The sequence below is a fragment of the Theobroma umbraticum genome, unplaced genomic scaffold (assembly GCF_002168275.2).
Source record: "Theobroma umbraticum cultivar Fairchild unplaced genomic scaffold, ASM216827v3 scaffold_228.0, whole genome shotgun sequence".
Taxonomy (NCBI): Eukaryota; Viridiplantae; Streptophyta; class Magnoliopsida; order Malvales; family Malvaceae; genus Theobroma; species Theobroma umbraticum.
In genome coordinates, this window is record NW_018397274.1 from 866,551 (window position 1) to 885,366 (window position 18,816).

The window sequence follows — 18,816 nt, forward strand, 5'->3', positions numbered from 1 at the left end:
TAAAAAAATTTCCCAGTACACGAGGTACCCCATGTCTGCCCATTGGCTCAAGCCCCCATTTCCTTCCCTCCCATTGGATCAGTAAACTCACTCTCCATCAAAGCGCGTGAGACAACCTTTTTCATTTTCTTTTTTTGTTTTTTACTTCTATAATCTCGATTCCCTTGCTTCCCCTTTCTATTATTTATTTACTCCTTTTCCCTTTTTTTTTAATTTAATTTAAAAATAAATAAATGAAAATAAAAAAGATTTGGCTGTCTTGTCGTCTGGCTCCCTTCAATTTCAAAGCTTTATAACAAATCAAAGGGACAAATCTTTCTCTCTTTACCTCTCTATTCCTTTGCCCTTTTGGTATTCTTAGTATTTTCCTCTCCTCCTTCTCCTCCTCTTCCTCCTCCCCCACCAAGAAGCTTCCTTCCTTCTTCTCCCCTGAAGAATAAAGAGCAGAGCAAAACAGACTCTTTCCCCCATTGACTTCCTTCTTCCCTTTCTCTCCTGAGAATCTGTATCCAAGAATAAGGAAGGAAGGAAGGAAAGAAGAAAGAAAGGGAAACCCAGAATCAAGAATCGAGGATTGAAGCAAGAGAAATAGAAAGGGGAAAGAGAGAAGTTGGATGAGAAGAAGGGAGATATGAGACCGAATAATCAACAACCACCACCACCGGCAGGTGGGTTTGCCTCCAACTTCTCCTCATCATCGTCATCATCATCAGCCAATAGGAGTCGTCCACGTAGAAGAGCCGACCTAACCCTACCGCTTCCCCAACGCGACCCTGCTTTCGCCGTCCCTCTTCCGCTTCCGCCGTCCAACAACTCCGCTACATCGACCTCCAACGCGAACGCGACAGCGGTTCAGCAAGTCAACTTCTCGGAACTCGACCGGGTCAACCGGGTAGGGAGCGGCACGGGGGGCACTGTCTACAAAGTCATCCACCGCCCTTCGTCTCGCTCTTTTGCCCTCAAGGTCATCTACGGAAACCATGAAGAGTCCGTTCGGCGTCAGATCCGTAGGGAGATCGAGATCCTTCGTGACGTGGACCACCCCAACGTGGTCAAATGCCACGAAATGTACGATCACAACGGCGAAATCCAGGTTCTTTTGGAATTCATGGACGGCGGATCTTTAGAAGGGACCCACATATCTCACGAGTCCAACTTATCAGATCTAGCCCGACAAATCTTGAGCGGGCTCAACTACCTTCACCGGCGACGCATAGTCCACCGCGACATAAAACCCTCGAATCTGTTAATCAACTCCAAGAAGAAGGTGAAAATCGCTGATTTTGGGGTGAGCCGAATCTTGGATCAAACCATGGACCCATGTAATTCATCGGTTGGGACTATAGCCTACATGAGTCCGGAAAGGATCAACACGGATTTGAACCATGGGCGGTACGATGGACACGCTGGGGATATTTGGAGTTTGGGTGTCAGCATATTGGAATTCTATTTGGGGAGGTTCCCTTTTGCGGTTGGTAGACAAGGGGATTGGGCTAGTCTTATGTGTGCTATTTGTATGTCTCAGCCGCCGGAGGCGCCGCCCACTGCTTCCTATGAGTTTAGGCATTTTATCTCTTGTTGTTTGCAGAGGGATCCCGCCAGGAGATGGACGGCGGCCCAGTTGTTGCAGCATCCTTTTATAGTCAGAGGACTGCCAGGCCAGAATCATGCTGCTCAGAATCTACACCAGTTATTGCCTCCTCCACCTCCTCTTTCTACTTAGTAGCGTTTGCTTTGTTCTTTTTGGTTTCTTTTCCTTTTTCTCTCTGAAAAAAATTTTTCTGTAAGTTTTGGTATAATGAGGCAATGTTCCTTCTTCTTTTTCTTTTCTTTCTTATGTTTCCATTAATCAATCTCCTTCTTTCTTTTTTCTCTTTTTCTTATGATAAAAAAGATAGTGATCTTTACAATATTAGAAAGAAAAGGAAAACTGTCTGATATGATTTGCCTTCCCTGGTTTTGGTTTTGTTTACTTATTCTTATGCTTTTCATCTGCTTATTATTATTATTATTACTATTATTATTATTATTATTATTATTATTATTATTATTATTATTATATGAATGAGTTGCAATGCAATTTATGGGTTTTGGTTAAAACTTTTGGAAATGACTTGTTGATAATGGTTAGATACAAAGAGAAGGTTTAGATTTTGCGATGGTCATCAATTGTATTAAACAAAAGGGAATGGATGTCTTATCTCTCTGTCTGTCCATTATGATTATCTACCCTGGTGGTGGAGGCAAATTATAAAAGGGGAAGTCCCATATCTTGGATTGGATGCAATGCTTATTATTCTTTGGAATTCTTGTGTTGTTTTCGGATACCCTTTTTTTGGGTGACAAAATTGTGCGTCAGTGGCCCCTCTATTTTTTGTAAAGACAATGCTTATGTCTTTAACTCTTTAGTATAGCTGTGTATGCAAACGGGAAACCAGGATTAATTGGGTGGAATCAAAAGGTTTTTCTTGTTGATGATGTAAGGTTGTTCTATATCTGGAAAGATATGCTAGTCCCTTTGTTTTCTCACTTTTAGATTGTCTAATTTCGAGTGCCTTCGTTCGTTGGCTTTTTTTAGGGCTTATTACTTTACATAGAAAGTGATTAGTCGTATTGTGATGCTTTTCAGATTGGGATAATTCTTACACTTGCTTATTATTCTCTTTTGTCAATTCATATACACCATGATGGATCATTATAAGATGCTTTGTGTGATTGGAACAATGGGACTGAGGCAGAGCAAATGCTGCAAATAGCATTTGTCTGTGTGTTTGATTGAGATTATTATTGTTGGTAGGACTTTTGAGAATGTTATGTTTTAACCTAACCCGCTCAGTGGAAGTCATTCTTATTCTGGAAAGTATGTCCTGAAGTGGTGGTTTGAGTTTGTGTATGGTTTTCATTGAGAGACTCTTTTGCTGTTCCAAAATTGGGCCAGCCTGTCTGTGTAGTGTATTCTCTTGATTAAGGAAAAAGGGACAATAATGATAAATCAAAGTTTGTTCTGACGATTGTATGTGCATGCCAGTGGAGAAAAAGGTTCTTGTGGTTATTGTATATTGCTGAAAAATGGCCTTTGCCAGAGTGCCTGCCTGCCTCTTGCTTAGCTAAAATGAGTTGGGGTCGCAAATTTTAGGAGATTGATTGAGTTGGGGTATCTAGCCATCATAATTTCATGATAAATTCAAGTGAAGTTCTCTTTTTCTTCTTCTTCTTCTTCTTCATGTGATTTGGGAAAATGAAGTCAATAATTTTTAACTTATGGTTCAATGTCACAAGAAAGTTTGGGGTATAAGATGTGAGAAACTTTATCTAAAGTTTCATTCTTGTATTAGAAAGCAGCTAGTATAGATCTTACCTTCATTTTTAAGGGCCAGGGAGGTGGGAGTTGGGACCCCTGGATCCCATCTTGCCTTCATGCTGGAATGTTTGAGATGTTGTCCAGCCATGCAAAAGCAAAGGCTCTTCTTATCCTGAAAAGAAAAATTAAAAATAAAAAACTCTAGGCCATAAACATAAGTTACACATATGGTAGTAGATTATTTGGGTAAAGAAGAAATTCTTTCGCATTATTTTAATGTAATCTTTTACCGTCGTCTCTTATTACTTTCCTATTTTTATTGTCCTTTCCACCTGTTATTTCCTTTCCTTTCCTTATCGTTTTTTAAGCTCTTTAAATAAGAAATGTACCCCCTGGTTTTCCCATCACCCTTTCCATCCTTTCTCCTAGTGGTTCTCCTTGGTTTGAGTTCTCTTCCTAGGGCTGTCCGTGGATTTCTTTGACAGAAACAACACAATAAGAGAATGAGATGGAAAGTATGCGAGAATATGTGTCCAATTTTGATGTCCTAAATCAATAGGCCCCAAGTTCCATTAGGCCATAAGGCCAAGATCAAAAAGCAATACCAAAGGAAAAATAATTATAATAATAATAATGTTAATAATAAAACCTTACCTGACATATCCATCCACCCCCTTTTTGAGTTCACCGAAATCCAATTTTCTGAAAGAAAACTTAGGTAGAAATTTTGCATTTTCATGTGATGCTTCTACCTCATGAATCGAGTATTCATTGGAAAAATTACCATATCCAACCCTAGTAACCTAGTTAATGTTCCATAACACCAACAGCTTCACCACCTACCTACAAAACCTGAGTGCATCCCCTGTCAAGTGCAAGTCTTAGTCCTCACTAGAACCAGCCAACTTCCACAGCATAGGAGTCTGAAGAAACTAGGAGTCTACAAAACCCACAACGAATGATGACCCAAAGCTTTTATGGCCTTTTATTGCCTACTTTTATAAAAGAAAATGTTAGGAAAGGCAAAAGGCAGCCAAATGAATGCAAGTGATCAATACATTCGTAACCCAGTGTCTAGTGCAAGAGAGAAATTCCATTGCATCGAATCTATGGCAGATGGATATACAGAAACAAGTAAATGAACAAACAAGATTCATTCAAATAGCAGTGTTCAGTGTTCACCATATACCATAAATATTTATCATACAATTATCGAATCCTCGAGTAACAGAGTTCAAAGCTTAAAAAAGTTCCAAGGTTGGATGCACATCAATTTTTAATGTGCCAGCAAAATAGTTGGGTAAATGATTCCCAGCAGCAAGTTGATGCAAATTACTGCCTTGTTCCTTACATAAACTCTTAATTTTTTTGGCTAACAAAAAATCTCATACAATTTGTTAGTAAACAAACTTCATCACCTTCAATGTAACATTTGGATATTTACCTAATGGAAAAATGTGTTTAGAGAAGTGGAGCTATATAATGATCTAATTTCTCCACAGACATCGCAAGGAAATTTCAGACTTGATTGTTCAAAGGCTTATCATAACCATGAGATGAAACGAATCTAAAGTGTTTGTTGTGTGTTTTCATCAGACAGTGAGGGATGCACCATTGTCTGCTGCTGTAAGATTGAGGATCATTGTCGCTGCCTTCAAAGACCTGATTAAAAGGTACCCAATGACAAACATTTCAACTTCTCAAACCATAAGGCAAAATAACATGAACAAGACAGTTAAAGGAGAAAAAGTAATGTAAGCATTTTGCAATGTATTGGTAAAGTCAACCTACTTATTAGAATATTAACTTTTATGCCTAGGCTATGTTGTAAAGGAAGTTTGACAGTTTTAACATTCGTACAAACCTAAATAATGTTTTATTAAATAAATTCTGTTATTCCTTTAATTTTACAGATCTTCTAATGAAATGTGTGCAACGTGTGCGACCTTCAAAATTCAAACTACTTATTAAACATCTTTATCTCATTATTTGACATATAAAAGTAATTCACATGGATACCAATAATCTTAGCACAATAATCTAAACAAAAATAAATGTCGCTAACTAATTACTAAGTATAGTTTACCAAGAAAAGTTATTGGATTTAAACTGATATATAGAGATACCAATTAAAATCAGTCACATCCCAAAGTCAAAGGATCATAGTCAAGGGTTGAATTGGCCCCAAATATGGTTAGCAGGAAAAAAGCACAATCCCAAATCTAGAGATGTGCCAGATAGATCAACATAATTAGTAATAAAAGACTCTACTTCTCTTTTTATTTTGTCAAGGTTTAGTTCCTTACAAACCACTCCATAATACATGTCACTCTCTTTATGTCCTGCTTAGTATCAATTTGGATCCTTGTTATATTTTAGTGTTCCAGTGGTGTAGCTCCTTTTGATTGAATGAGATACATGGAAGTCCCCCATTGATAAGTAGACTGCTTGCTAGAACACTCAAATCATCCATTTGAGATTTTTTATTCTTATTTTGATACTATAAGACCTTCTCCCTACAGTTTCTTTCCATCAAATTGAAATTTCCCCATATAACCACATTTCAGATTCCATTCCACTTTCTAACCCCTTCCCCTGATATCCTCCTCTACCTAAATTTATGTCTCCAATCCACTATCTTACCAGCATTAGTTTTACATCTTGTGTTCCTTATTGCTTGGCTTCAAGTCCCTCAGTATTGTTTGGATCTCCTTGCCAGATCCTCTCTATCATTACAGCAATCTAGTGCAACACTAATCCAATTCTAAATAAAATTAATGCAGGTGAAAGGGAAGATGAAGGATGGGAATATGCTAGTTGAGGGAGTAAATCTAGGACTTTATTTTATATTTTACAGGTTTGAGTTGTAACTTTTAGAAATATGTAGGCTATTTTAGATTATTTTGTAATAATCAGTGTTTTACCTTTTTCGAAGTATTGTGATTTAGGGTTATATTTGATATTTTGCATTTTATTAGGGTTAAGAGTATAGTTATAAATGCACCCGAGTATTTGGCTCATTGGTTGGTGCATTATCCCCCCCTAAAGAGCAAGGTTCGAATCCTCTCTCCCCCAATTATAAAAAAAAAAAAAGAGTATAGTTATAAATACTTATTTTAATTTGGAGTAGGTTTGATTGTTGATACATTTGACATTGAGATTTTGAATTGAGAAAGACTTCACATTAGAATTAATGCAATTGAGATTTTCAAACTACTATTGAATGTTATAATTCCGGATTATCTGTTCTACATCGCAGATTCTACCAAACAATAGAACTAATTGAAAAATAATAAAAACCTATATGGACTGATATAAACTTCAGGTTTAATAATCCAGCAAGGTTCAAGTCTGTTGTGTGCATGGCTAAAGTTAAAATTAAAAGCTATGCCAAAAACAGTTACAATCAAGGCTTTGAAAGTGGTGAAATATGCTTTTATAGGGAAAACGCCACAAAGAGACCGCTGTCATTTCACCATAGAAATTATGCACTGCAAATAGCGGATTCAAATTCTTGGCATGTAGCAGCTCCTATTTAAAACTCTGGTCACAGGTAGCCTACTCTGTAATTTGTTTTGACTAGAAATTCTTTCAAGCTTCTAATCTGCTAAAGCAATCTACAGTACTCACTATGTAACAAAAGCAACAGTTTTGAAAGTGGGAATTAAAGCAAAGGTATTCGCCACTATATTGTTCTTTTGCATCTGCCATGATGCATCCATTATATATCCCAACTCTTAATAGAGCTAAAATCTATTTTGTAATGGTTAGGGTTAGAGAGAGCATATTTGAAATGTTTGCAATGGCGATCTTAGAGGAATTTATCTTCCGATGAATTGAATTAAGAGACTAGATTTTAAAAACAATTGCAATGGATTAGAATTTACAAGTTGTTAATGCATTTGACATGAAGAGCGAGATATTTTAGCTCAATTTATCCTGCTTTCTATAGGATTCCGAAATATAATAAAATTGATATCACTTAAATGCACAACTGCATAAACTGACAAAAATAAATAAGTCTTAATAAAACTTATAGGAAAACTCTGCATACCATGCTTCAGGTGTCTGATATACTGAGGCTGAACTTCCAAAGCAAGATTGAAGCATCTCAGTATTTATCACACCTGGACTAAGTGCCACAACAGCAAACCCATCAGGCATTTCCTTTGCCACCGCTCTACTTAAACCCTCAACAGCCCACTTTGATGCACAGTATGGTGCAACCTGTTGAGATACAAGGATGTTTCAAATTTGGTTCACTATTACTACAAAAGGTTTAATTCAGCTTTAAAAAGTGCAAATAACTGCCTATAAATTCACTTCTATTGTTTTCACCAATGGTTCCTTCATTTCAGATAAACAACTGTGAATTTTCGGTTGGGCTAATCATAGCATTTAATATAGGACAATAAATCAAAATATATGAAATGTGAAAAAGATGAAATCCTGAATTTACCAGGGCAGCGCCTGATCTTCCCCATCCAGAAGACATATTAACAATTATCCCTTGCCTTTTTGGAATCATCAAAGGGATAAAGTGACGCATCACATTTGCAACCCCTTTAACATTTGTATCAATCACAGTATCAAACTCTTCTGCAGGAACCTCCCAAATTCTGTTGTTTTTGTTGATTGTACCTGCACTATTTACTGCCAATACCTTAAACGTTAGCAAAGTAAAGACTGAAAGAGCAGAAGCTACATGGATTTCAGCTTAGCATAAAATGCGCTCTAAAGCTATTGATTTATACTCACTCCAATTTTAGACAAAGAAACAGACATAACGCAAAACAAGACAATTGCCCTATCTTTATTTTTGTTCGATTAATAGTGGTTTTTCAAAATTAATGTGACTATGGAGAGTATGACTTGATTAACGAATCATAAACCAAAGCTTCGCTAATGACTATGTACTCGGATTGAGTATAGTTGAAGAGATGCCTAAACATTTTCGACTAATCGGGCAGATACTTCATTTTCTCATAATTATGTCAAACTAAGGGCATGTGTTTTTGACTTGTACGAAATGAGGTAACCTAGAACTGTTCCAGAAGCACTTAAACAGAGCTTAATTTCAAATCTAACGTTCTTCTTTTTGGGACAAGAATTGGAAACTAGAATAAAAACCTAAAAGGCTAAAGCGAACAGCATTACCGATTATGTCTGGAACAACCTTCTTTTCCATTACTAACCGAGCTAGCTCCTCGACGCTGCTATTCGACCTCTGCAAATTCAAACGAAAAAAGAACAAAAAAATCATTTCACTAGCTAAAAAACAGAGCAGCCTGTAGAAAGAGCACAGAAATGGAGTGGCGAATAGGGGGCGAACCACGTCGACATTGAGGAGAAGGTGACGGTCGGGGGCGGCGAGCTCCGATTGGAGGGAGTTGAGTTTTTCCTGGGAGCGGGAACACCCGATAACCGTGTGGCCTCTCTTGGAAAGCTCGAGGGCTAAGGCTCTCCCCAGCCCTTTGCTCACTCCAGTTACCATAACCGTCTTAGCGGCTCCGTTCGACCGGCTAAACGACGCCGTCGTCATTCTTCACTCTTTTGCTCCTCCTCTCCAAGGACAGAAACAAACAAACGAAATGGTTATGATCCTTTTTGGATTCAAATTTTGAAACCTGAAAAGCGCTGATGTAAATTGAAGAGCAGTTGCCGTTGCCACCGCCTTTGATGGATATAAAATAGCGTCTAAAAGTAACGGTGGAAATGAAGTTCAATCGCACGTATCACGAGATTAGATATAATTCAAATAATATCTATAATTATAAATAATATTATTAAGTATTAGACATATATTCAAACGAACTTTAATAAAATTTTTTATTATGTTTAACTATTATAAAATTATAAAAATTATTTTTATTATCATTTTATAAATTAATAATAATTTTTAACTTTTCATTATCGTTTTCATTCAAAGGTAAATTCAAATATTATAATTGATTTTTTACCATAAACATCAGTGCTAATTCTACAGTGATATAATCGATTATTTAAAAAATATACATTGTCATTTGAATTTAACCTAAATAATAAAAATATGATAAATTTAGATAAAATTACTAATATTTTGTATTTGTGAAAATTTTTAACATTTCTTTAAATAAAATATACATGAACTTATTATTGAATCAAATAATCTGAGTACAAAATTTCTAAATAAACAACCCGCCGGTAACCCGGCTTGATTCTCTTCTAGATTATTAAGCTCCTGCTGAAATGTACTATTTGTTTGCCCTGAAAAGAAAAGGAAAGGGTGATGCTAAAGAAAGACTTCCATTGAGGAAACAATAAGAATAAAACAAAGAAACATAACCCATTAGTCCCTGGCATTCATAGCAGGTGCATGAATGCTATCAAAGCAAGCAACTAAAAAACAACTATTCCATTTGTAATTCGCAGGCTATTGGGGACACTCATCCAAATTCATCAAATATTGCATGAATAAATAGATTGCATCGACGATAATCGGATATAGGTTATGCCATCCGTACTCTTGATTCTTAACAACTCATCAATCTGCTATACTTACGAATATAGAAGGAACACTGTTGACTTATACTATCGCATACAAGCTTAAACATTATCGATAGTTTACAAAATAAATATTTGTTCTTAGTATTTAGTGTCAAAGGGATGAATAAAACTGGCAAGGCTGAGAGTTCTTCAGCCCGATTTAGCACAAATAATTGCTTTCATGCAGATTTTGCCACCAGCAGCACCCATATGTTTTGTTGCTAGGTTGAGAATACTTTGCCACAGAAAAGGGCATACAGCACCTTTTTCCATGTGCACATTCAGCTTAAAACGTGCAGTACCCTTTTCCATGTGTACATTCTGCTTAAAACCTGCCTAAAATCATTTTAAGACCATGTTTTGCTCTTTCAATAAAAATAGCCAAAAGTTCTCAAAAAGCAGCCAAAGGATGCCGACAAAGAGACTCAAGCAAGAGATTCAAGGAATTATATAACATAATTTTTTGCAGGGAAAATAGAACATTGAAATTCACCTGCCAAGGAAAGAATCATCTTCAGTACTGATAATTATTTCTTCACCTGTTTCGAGATAAGGTGGTACCTGAGGAAGTCATAAATTAGGTAAAGAAAAACACAACGTTTTTCAAATTGGCTGAAAAGATTAAAGGACATCAGAGCATCAGAATCCATAAGTAGAAATGCAGAGAAAGCTTATAACTAGATGCCCTATAAAATTATTATGAGCAAAGTCAACAATTAAGAAATAAATTCTTCTTAGTATACAGTCCATGTATTTCAACCCAATCCTGTCCAGCATCCAGCCATTGAAAGAAGTTTTGTTGGCCCATTCTATTTGGTTAAATCAGATATGTAGATGATATAACATGTGGGTTTTAGATTCCATACACTTAAGGTACATAAATTCATTAGCAAGCAATATACTATGACAGTGTTGTCCTTTATAGTTGAGCACAACGAAATTATAAGCCCCCACCAAAGCCCTCCCTTCACTAGCAATTTCTTTGTCCGATAGGCATAACAATCTACATGCACAAGGATGTAAAATGCTTAAGGCTAAAATTTTATAGATAATTCAAAGAAATAGAAATCAATTGCATGTTTAACTTACTTGAACAGTGAGGCCATTGTCCAGCAAAGCCTTTTTATACCTGCAGCAAGGAGAAGTATAAAGACAAAATCCCAAGTCAAAAGGCCTACAAGTGATTTACCAAGCAGAATTCTTCGACAGAGCACATTGCCATTATCTAACAAAATATATTATGATGTAATATGCAGAGACATGACATTTGGAATTACCACAAGCAATCATTTACTAATTTCTTAAGATGAAGTAAAATTAGGAAAAAACCATTAACAAAGAAAATGATTAACAACATTATCATACTGAAGTTTGGTTGAGAAAAAGAAACTAACATATCTTATTATCAGGGCAGAGAGAGAGAGAGAGAGGGAGGTAGATATTGTTTGTGCTGTTGTTGAAAAGGAATTGCGGAAATCTACTCTGATCACTGAAGTCAGAGAGAGAAATCACATGGATAGGGAGAGAGAGCAGATATGTTACAATGAGCAGAAACTAGGAAGCAGACTGGATTCTAAAGTTTTAGAGGTGCAACGGATTGTGAAGCTTTTAAAATCCTAAATGGATTTCGCCCAAATTCAAATTTGGCTTCTTTAAATCACTTCCTAAACTATGAATTTGAATTTATGTCTGAGTTCAACTCAAAATATACATTCATCTTCAACACACATGTCAGATGCACATCAGAAGCAATCACATTCATAACACAAGTCACATATTCACAAATTGTTTTTTTCTTTTGGCACATGGACGCCCATTAGGCATAAGGCTACAGAAAGGGAGGCAGCCTTTTTCCGTTTCATAAATCCCAAGATTCAAACTAGAGACCTGCAAGTTGGAGTCCAAGGTTCTAAATGCTGGGGTGTCCCCATGGGGACAAATACAGAAATTGGTGCCCATTGTTCACCATCTCAAAAAATAAAAGAACACGTGTATATAAGCAATATTAAATCATGGATACTCTAAAGATCCAAACGATAATCATTATTGACTTCCCAACTCTAGAGCAAGGGTCATATAACTTTTTCTCACTTCAAACGCCAAAAAATATACACTTATACATGTCCTTAATAATGCATGCAGACAGGACAACCCATGAAGGTATAGCAAGTGCTATTGTTTGGATATTTAGTGTAATCTTTTCAGCAGCTTATCAAATACATATCTATCATGACCATAATAACTGGAACAAGTTCATGCAAAAATTTAATTAAGCAGCATTTCTCAGAAAATATTCTGAGGCATAAACAGGTTAAAATGACATAGACATCAGTATAGTTAAGGATATAATGAGCATTTATAAAATGGAAAACATACCGAGGGGTGGATGTAATACCCTTCATTGGAGCTTGTGTTTCCTTAATAGTACATGTTACACGCTTTGGAACTGATGCGCTCAAAGGTCTTCCATCATATAACTGCAATCTAACTTTCATTTCCTCTGTTATGCAAGACATAATATTTAGCAAGACAATAGGAGTTCAATCAAGACAGCTAACAACCATGGAGCATAAATTGCAATTGCAATCAAAGAAAATGCTGATCATCAGCAGCAGAGAGGCACGAAAGAAATCCACATCTTTAGAGGGAAAAAAAGGAAACTAAATAACATTCTAGGACACTAAGGCTCAAAGCTTTTAATCAAGTCATTGAAACTAGTGGAGCACCCCAGGCAAAAAAGAATAAACTGATGGATTACTCCAGCAGCAGCCTCCAAGAGTGTTTAGGAGGCTTGAATGGTTCTAATGCCAAGCCCTAATTTAGCGCATATCCAATGATGAGAAGCTAAGATGGGAGCTTGCGTAGGCATTTTTAGTTGTTTTTTAGTACATAGAGTTATGCTCTTATTTTAATTTTCTGTTTTACGATTAAATTGTATTTTCATGATTTTCTTGTTCAGATTTTGATCTAGGCTCTTGATCTGTGTTTTCCTTATTCCTTACCCTATTGCATTTGTTTTATTTGGAGTTTGAGTATTAGTTAAAATACTAACTGGAAAAGGAGTTCTGTTTCTTTTAGCATTAGAGACAATAGGAGTCTATATGTATCAATTATCAATGTACTCTAGCTATTGAGATATAAAGTGATATCAGATAATTTCCAGTATTATTGCTTTGTGATTGTACAATGCAATCAATCTAAGGCATGACTCATAACGAATTCTAGGTGTAAAGCTTAGGAAACCCTTTTTCTCTCCCTTTCTCTTATTTCAATTTTTCCTGTTTTCCTCAAGTATTGAAATCCGAAAACAGCCATAAACCCTAACCACCTAGCTGTCCTACATCAGAAAACCTAATGAAACGCAAAAATGATACGTATAAAGGTAAGAAGCAAGACAAAGATAGTGATATATCAACAATAAAGATATGTATGAAACTAATAGTTGATTTTTATTTATGGAAATCAATTCATTAAAAACTACATACAAGAACTATAATACTACTGCAATATCCATTTATTTTAACTAACTGCAGAATGATTCCCTCCAAATGGTTGTCTTTCCTAAGAAGAGAAGACAGGTAGCCATTAGGTCACAACAGCTTCAAATATAAGTGGGTATAATTTGAAAAGGCTACTTTGAATAAAACAACTGCCCCACAGGTCCCAACTAGAAGTAGCATTCACTAGTAGATGACAGCTAGAAAAGGAGGTTTAAAGAATGGTAGGTCAAGTTGCCTGTTTTGATGGCACTGTAACAGGGATGGTGATAGCACAATACTGTGGCTAAAGCAACAGGAAGATCATTATGCATGTCGTGGTAAGTATGGTGAAAGTGACAGTAAAAGAGGGAGTCAATTGAACTACAGAGTTAATTAGAGGTAGCAATGGCATAACAGAAAACAGAGGTGCTTGTTATAGAAGATGAATTACAATTACTTCCAGCAAACCAAGTACACAACCATTACACAAACCAGTCTTAATGTTGATCAACCTTTTAGGTATGCAGCAGACTTTCCAAATAAGTCCAATGGTACTTGCAGTTGGTCAAATGTCTCAGGCCTGACAAGCAATACAAAAGAAAGAAAACTCATTGATTTTGTAGAAATTTTTTTTTTCACGGTAAATGCAAAATGTTTAAAAAGTTACTCTTGGAAATGGATGGCAAACCAAATCAAACTCACTCAATCAGAAATGCAGTGTTCTTTTCAGTGTACAAACATGAGAAAGACTTCTCCTCAACAAATACTTCTGCAACAAATAATATATAATTAAGCTAACCAAGACAAAGTGATGGATCCTAAGTCATATCAAGTCTTCAAACTCAATGCAATACCATAGCCCACAAATCCTCAAACTTAAACAAACCGGTAAGTTAAGATGCATACTTTCAACAGGCTCCTCAGTGCCGAACCGTAAACTTACTTTGTTTCCATTGTCAACATCACGAAGCTCCAGCTGAGTTTTTGGAGAATAAAGAAAAGAAGAAATTGACATTATGAATGTTTGGAAAATAAATTAAGCAAAACTTTTATACTAAAAAAAAAAGTTAACCAATAATACATTTTTCTCAAACTTATTTCAAGATACTATACAATTTTTTATACACTTTAGCAATTTGCTTACACTTTCTCCCTTCATTAAATGTGTTTTATCACTATTTCAAGGCAAGTGTGCATTCTGAAAATAGGCAAAAAAAAAAAAATCTGAGATTCTAATCAGCACCCAACAACCGAATAAATCATAAGATTACATAAGGGAACCTGCATCATTGCACCCCCTCTACCTCGCTGCTTATGCTCTGATTCTACTACCTACAAACAAGTTATATAAACAAATGTCAAACTACAGCACTACGTAGCCTAAAAACAATCTTCAAGCAACAACCAAGGCATCTTTGATGGGACAAAGGGCAAATAAGTACCTGGTAGACACGTCCTGAGGCAGTCATAGATTAAAAGTAGCATTTGTTAGCAGGCATATTATTTCATGGGGAAAAAACAAAAGGATTTAAAATAAATTTTGGGTTATGAAGTTAAAAGCAAACCCGATTTTTCAATTACATTGCCAGGCCGAAGCTGCAGCACAATCAGGAGTGACCACAATTCACAAAGAAAAGCTTGTTAATTAAACAAAAACAAAACCGACAAAGAAAAAGTATTAGCTATGCAAATATGGCAAGAGTACAGTGAGAAAGAGAAAAGAGAGAAGTTTTACGAGTGAATGTGATTATACATGAAGATGAAAGGGCAAAAAAGATATGGATAGCATTGACTTTGACACCGCGGTCTTGAGAGGCTGACCACGGAGCTAAGAAGAGAGTGATGGGAAGATGGGCAAAGCGAAACGAGAGTTGGATTTGCAGCATTGGGTTTGAGAAGGAACGATAGGGATGCACAGAGTCTCCTGCCAACTTCAAAAGCCTTCATTTTTACACACTGCCCGTGTTTGTGTTTATGCTTATCCTAAGTCATTATAAATAAATATATATATATATATATATAATATATATATTGTCACATTGATTGGAATTGAGTACCTATCCGATATGCCTGTATATCGAAAAAGTGGTCATATTTAAAATAATTATGATTAATTAATTTCATAATTGTTAAATATATCTTGACATAATATTTAAAAACAATTATAATTATTTAAAATTTTTATAAATTATTATTTTTTTACATTTAATCAATTTTTTATATTTTATTTAATATTAATTAATTATTATCTATAAAAATATTATCATTTTATGTCACGTAACTTAATTTAGTATTTTAATATGAAATAATGACATGATCATTAATTTTTTCTCTCTCTACTCAACATGTTAGATTGATAATTTTGGATACGATACGAAAAGACATAAGGTTAAACAGGTTTAGGTTTAATTTAACGTTTTTTCGTGTTTAATCGTATCTGACGTGCTAAGACACGAATAATACGTTTAAACATATTTAATTAATTATGTTATCGTGTTTAAACTTATTATCGTGTTTAATAGTGTATATGTGACGCGTTTATCAATTTATTAAAAATTAATAGTCAAAAACTATTTTAACCTTGCTTAAATAATTTTGGTTTAGGAGTTTAGAACTATTCATGATTAATGAGATTTATTTAATTGTAGATGAAAATTATGAATGATATTAGATATTATTAGTATTTTAAAGTTAGATGTTAATGAGGGATTTTATCATATTGCATGATAATGAATTTTATGTATATTATTTATGTTAAATTTTATTATATTTGATGTTATTATTAATTTGTTTTGTTATAATTATTTTTATAATTATTGATTTTAAATTCAAATAATAAAATTATATTTAATTGTAAATACTTTTTGTTTAATCCTGTTAAATGTATTAATCTGTAAATGTGTCAAGTATCGTGTCGTGTTACACAGTTATTAAACGTATATGTTTATGTGTTTCGGATTTAAAACACGAATATTATTCGTGTCGTGTTCATGTTTAACCTTAACATATTTCGTGTCTAATCGTATATAACACGTTTAAAATACGAAAACATGAATTGTCAAGTCTAAACATAATTAACGTCATGTTAATATTATGTAGATATAAAATGAAACATAACATGACATTTGACTAATGTGGTTTATATAAGAAATAATTAAAAGACAATCATAGGATCAAAATATGTATTCTGTATAATAATAAAAATAAATTAAAAAGTGAAGGGTGGTGCCATCATTTTCGACTTGGACAATTAATCAACACGGATCTATTTAATGCAAAATAAAAATAAGAAATTTAATTGGATGTAATGAAAAATAAAAACTTATTTTAATTTTCTTAAATAATTTAAAGAGTTTTTTAAAACATTATGTATTTTATTTTTGAATATCAAATTTCTTAAAATATAATAAAAAATTAAAATTAATTATAAATAATATATATAAATAAATAATCTAAAAGTATTGTATTTATTAAAAAATTAAAAATATATGATGTAAATGTCACTTAGTGTTCATTTGTCTTGGCTTATATTTAGCTTATTTACTGTTTAAAAATAGAAGCTAGGCCAAACAAAATTTAGTAAAAAGCTCTTAAAGAAAATAACTTTTTTAAAAGAATAAAATCTAAACAAAAATATTAAAAAAAAGCTCCAATTAAGTGCTTTCTCTTCTCTTTTTTTTTTAAAAAAAAAACATACTAGCTTATTAGGAGAGCTACTTGTTAAGCCTGTCTTCTACTAAGCTTATGTTAAACTTGGTCTGGTGCTGAGCTTGCTGTATGTACCCTTTACATGCTCCGCAAGCTCGTGGAGACACCATTTACGTCAATCTTGGATCTTAAGAACAAAAACCTTTGTTGAGCTAGATGCTTTGTGAGTAGGATTAGCGTTATATATATTCAACTTCTCTTCATCTTGTTCCCTCTCGATCCAATATATAGTTGAAAATTGGTTATTTTTAATTAAAAATTCATAGCCATAATTCTTCAATTTTCAAGCCACAATCTCTAACAAGCCAACCCCTAACACACCCTAACCATTGCTAAATTGAAAGTGAACTGCACAAATTCAGGGCAATTCTTAAGGAATAGGAAAAATTTATAAACCATGATTTGGGTTGGAACCATGAGACAAGAACCATTGAAGCTGATGCCACATGGTAGGAAACGAAAATAAGAGTAAGTATTTTAAATTTTATATGTTTCATCTACTATGAATTATTACATATGTACCTCGTTTAAAAGTTTCTTTCTCTTTGATGTTTGTGTAGGTTAATCCAAAATATGCCAGATTTCGATATCAAGGGTTGAAACATGTTGATGAATTGAAATTTATATTTAGGGATACAGTAGCCATTAGTCAAAATGCATGGACACTAACGATGGGTGTACCAATTGAAGATAATGTCAAATTTATAAATCTAACTTCGTTACAAGACAATGTTGAATTTGATGCTGAAATATTCAATTGTAATGAAGGTGATGTCTTTATAGTAAACACTCTAATCAAGAGGAAAAAAATGATGCCAGAAGAAATGAGAAAAAAAGTGGCAAAGGGTAAGGCAAAAATTGGGATTGCAGCAAGCTTACAAAGAACATTGGAATGATTGTGCGAAGCAGCAAAAAGTCATAACGCAGATGAAAGTGCTGAAATTTCAATATCATCACAAGCCACAGGACAATATAGTATTCCGGAGTATATTCGATTAATGAAATCTTTACAAAATGAAGAGAGATTGAGTGCAGATGAATTTAATTTTGCACTACAATTGATTAAAAAGGAAGAAACTAGACTTATTTTTATTTCTTTGTCAGATTTAAGTGATAAGCTAAACTGAATTCAATATGAGCATAATCTATCAAAAAATTATGGTGGGACTAGCTGATTAGTTTATTTTAGGTTGATGTTGAACTTTAAACTACTTTCTTTTTGTATTTGTGTTACTTGTTATGTTTAATTAAATTAGTGTTTGAAAGAATTTGCCATTATCCATGTTATATTAATTTGAATTGTTATTTTTACCATTTGATTTGTTTCAAATAATATTTATTTTTTAATTGATATACTTGGATTTCTACTTATTTATTTTGATATTGTTAAACAGATGTTTTATAATGAAGTCAGAGCATCAATACAAGTTGCAAAGAGAAGAAAATGTGCAGGGTTTTATCAAAACATGTATGGAGGAGTTACTATTGCAATTGTATATCACATGAAATACTTAATGAAACAAGAAAACAGATTCAATTATTCTGATGAATAGAATTGGGTACGTGAAACTTTACAAACTCTATGTGAAAGTTATAGAATATTTAAGATGGAATCACATGTTGTATTGCAACTTACAGATACATTGATAAATAAGAGATGGTTACATCCATCTAAAAACATTACAGCATTAGAGGCGGCTGCTATATTTCTTTAGACTTGTGCACACAGCGAAACAAATCGTAATGTCCAAAATAAATTTGAAAAATTAAAAAAGATTGTAAGTAGGAAGTTCGGTGAAGTGT

General features: G+C 34.2%; 3 protein-coding genes across 3 annotated transcripts; 1 reads left to right on the forward strand and 2 right to left on the reverse strand.

The window, feature by feature from the left end:
* Positions 1-290: 290 nt before the first annotated feature.
* Positions 291-1,870, forward strand: MKK5 (MAP kinase kinase 5). Its single transcript, XM_021442531.2, has one exon. It carries the CDS (start codon positions 632-634, stop codon positions 1,721-1,723), a length of 1,092 nt encoding a protein of 363 aa, XP_021298206.1. The 5' UTR covers positions 291-631; the 3' UTR covers positions 1,724-1,870.
* A 2,583-nt stretch (positions 1,871-4,453) lies between these two features.
* LOC110427106 (NAD(P)-binding Rossmann-fold superfamily protein) lies at positions 4,454-9,103 on the reverse strand. Its single transcript, XM_021442519.1, has 5 exons — positions 8,634-9,103; positions 8,459-8,528; positions 7,761-7,954; positions 7,356-7,528; positions 4,454-4,963 (listed from the first exon to the last, which is right to left on the reverse strand). The coding sequence occupies exons 1-5, from the start codon at positions 8,841-8,843 to the stop codon at positions 4,894-4,896; spliced, it is 717 nt and encodes a 238-aa protein (XP_021298194.1). The 5' UTR covers positions 8,844-9,103; the 3' UTR covers positions 4,454-4,893.
* A 196-nt stretch (positions 9,104-9,299) lies between these two features.
* Positions 9,300-15,283, reverse strand: LOC110427107 (elongation factor P (EF-P) family protein). Its single transcript, XM_021442520.2, is given in 12 exon segments — positions 9,300-9,547; positions 10,320-10,387; positions 10,916-10,955; positions 12,203-12,326; positions 13,818-13,885; positions 14,008-14,074; positions 14,212-14,281; positions 14,587-14,637; positions 14,748-14,761; positions 14,871-14,901; positions 15,084-15,129; positions 15,131-15,283. Coding segments are annotated over 12 exon segments (714 nt in total). The 5' UTR covers positions 15,253-15,283; the 3' UTR covers positions 9,300-9,534.
* Positions 15,284-18,816: the final 3,533 nt, after the last annotated feature.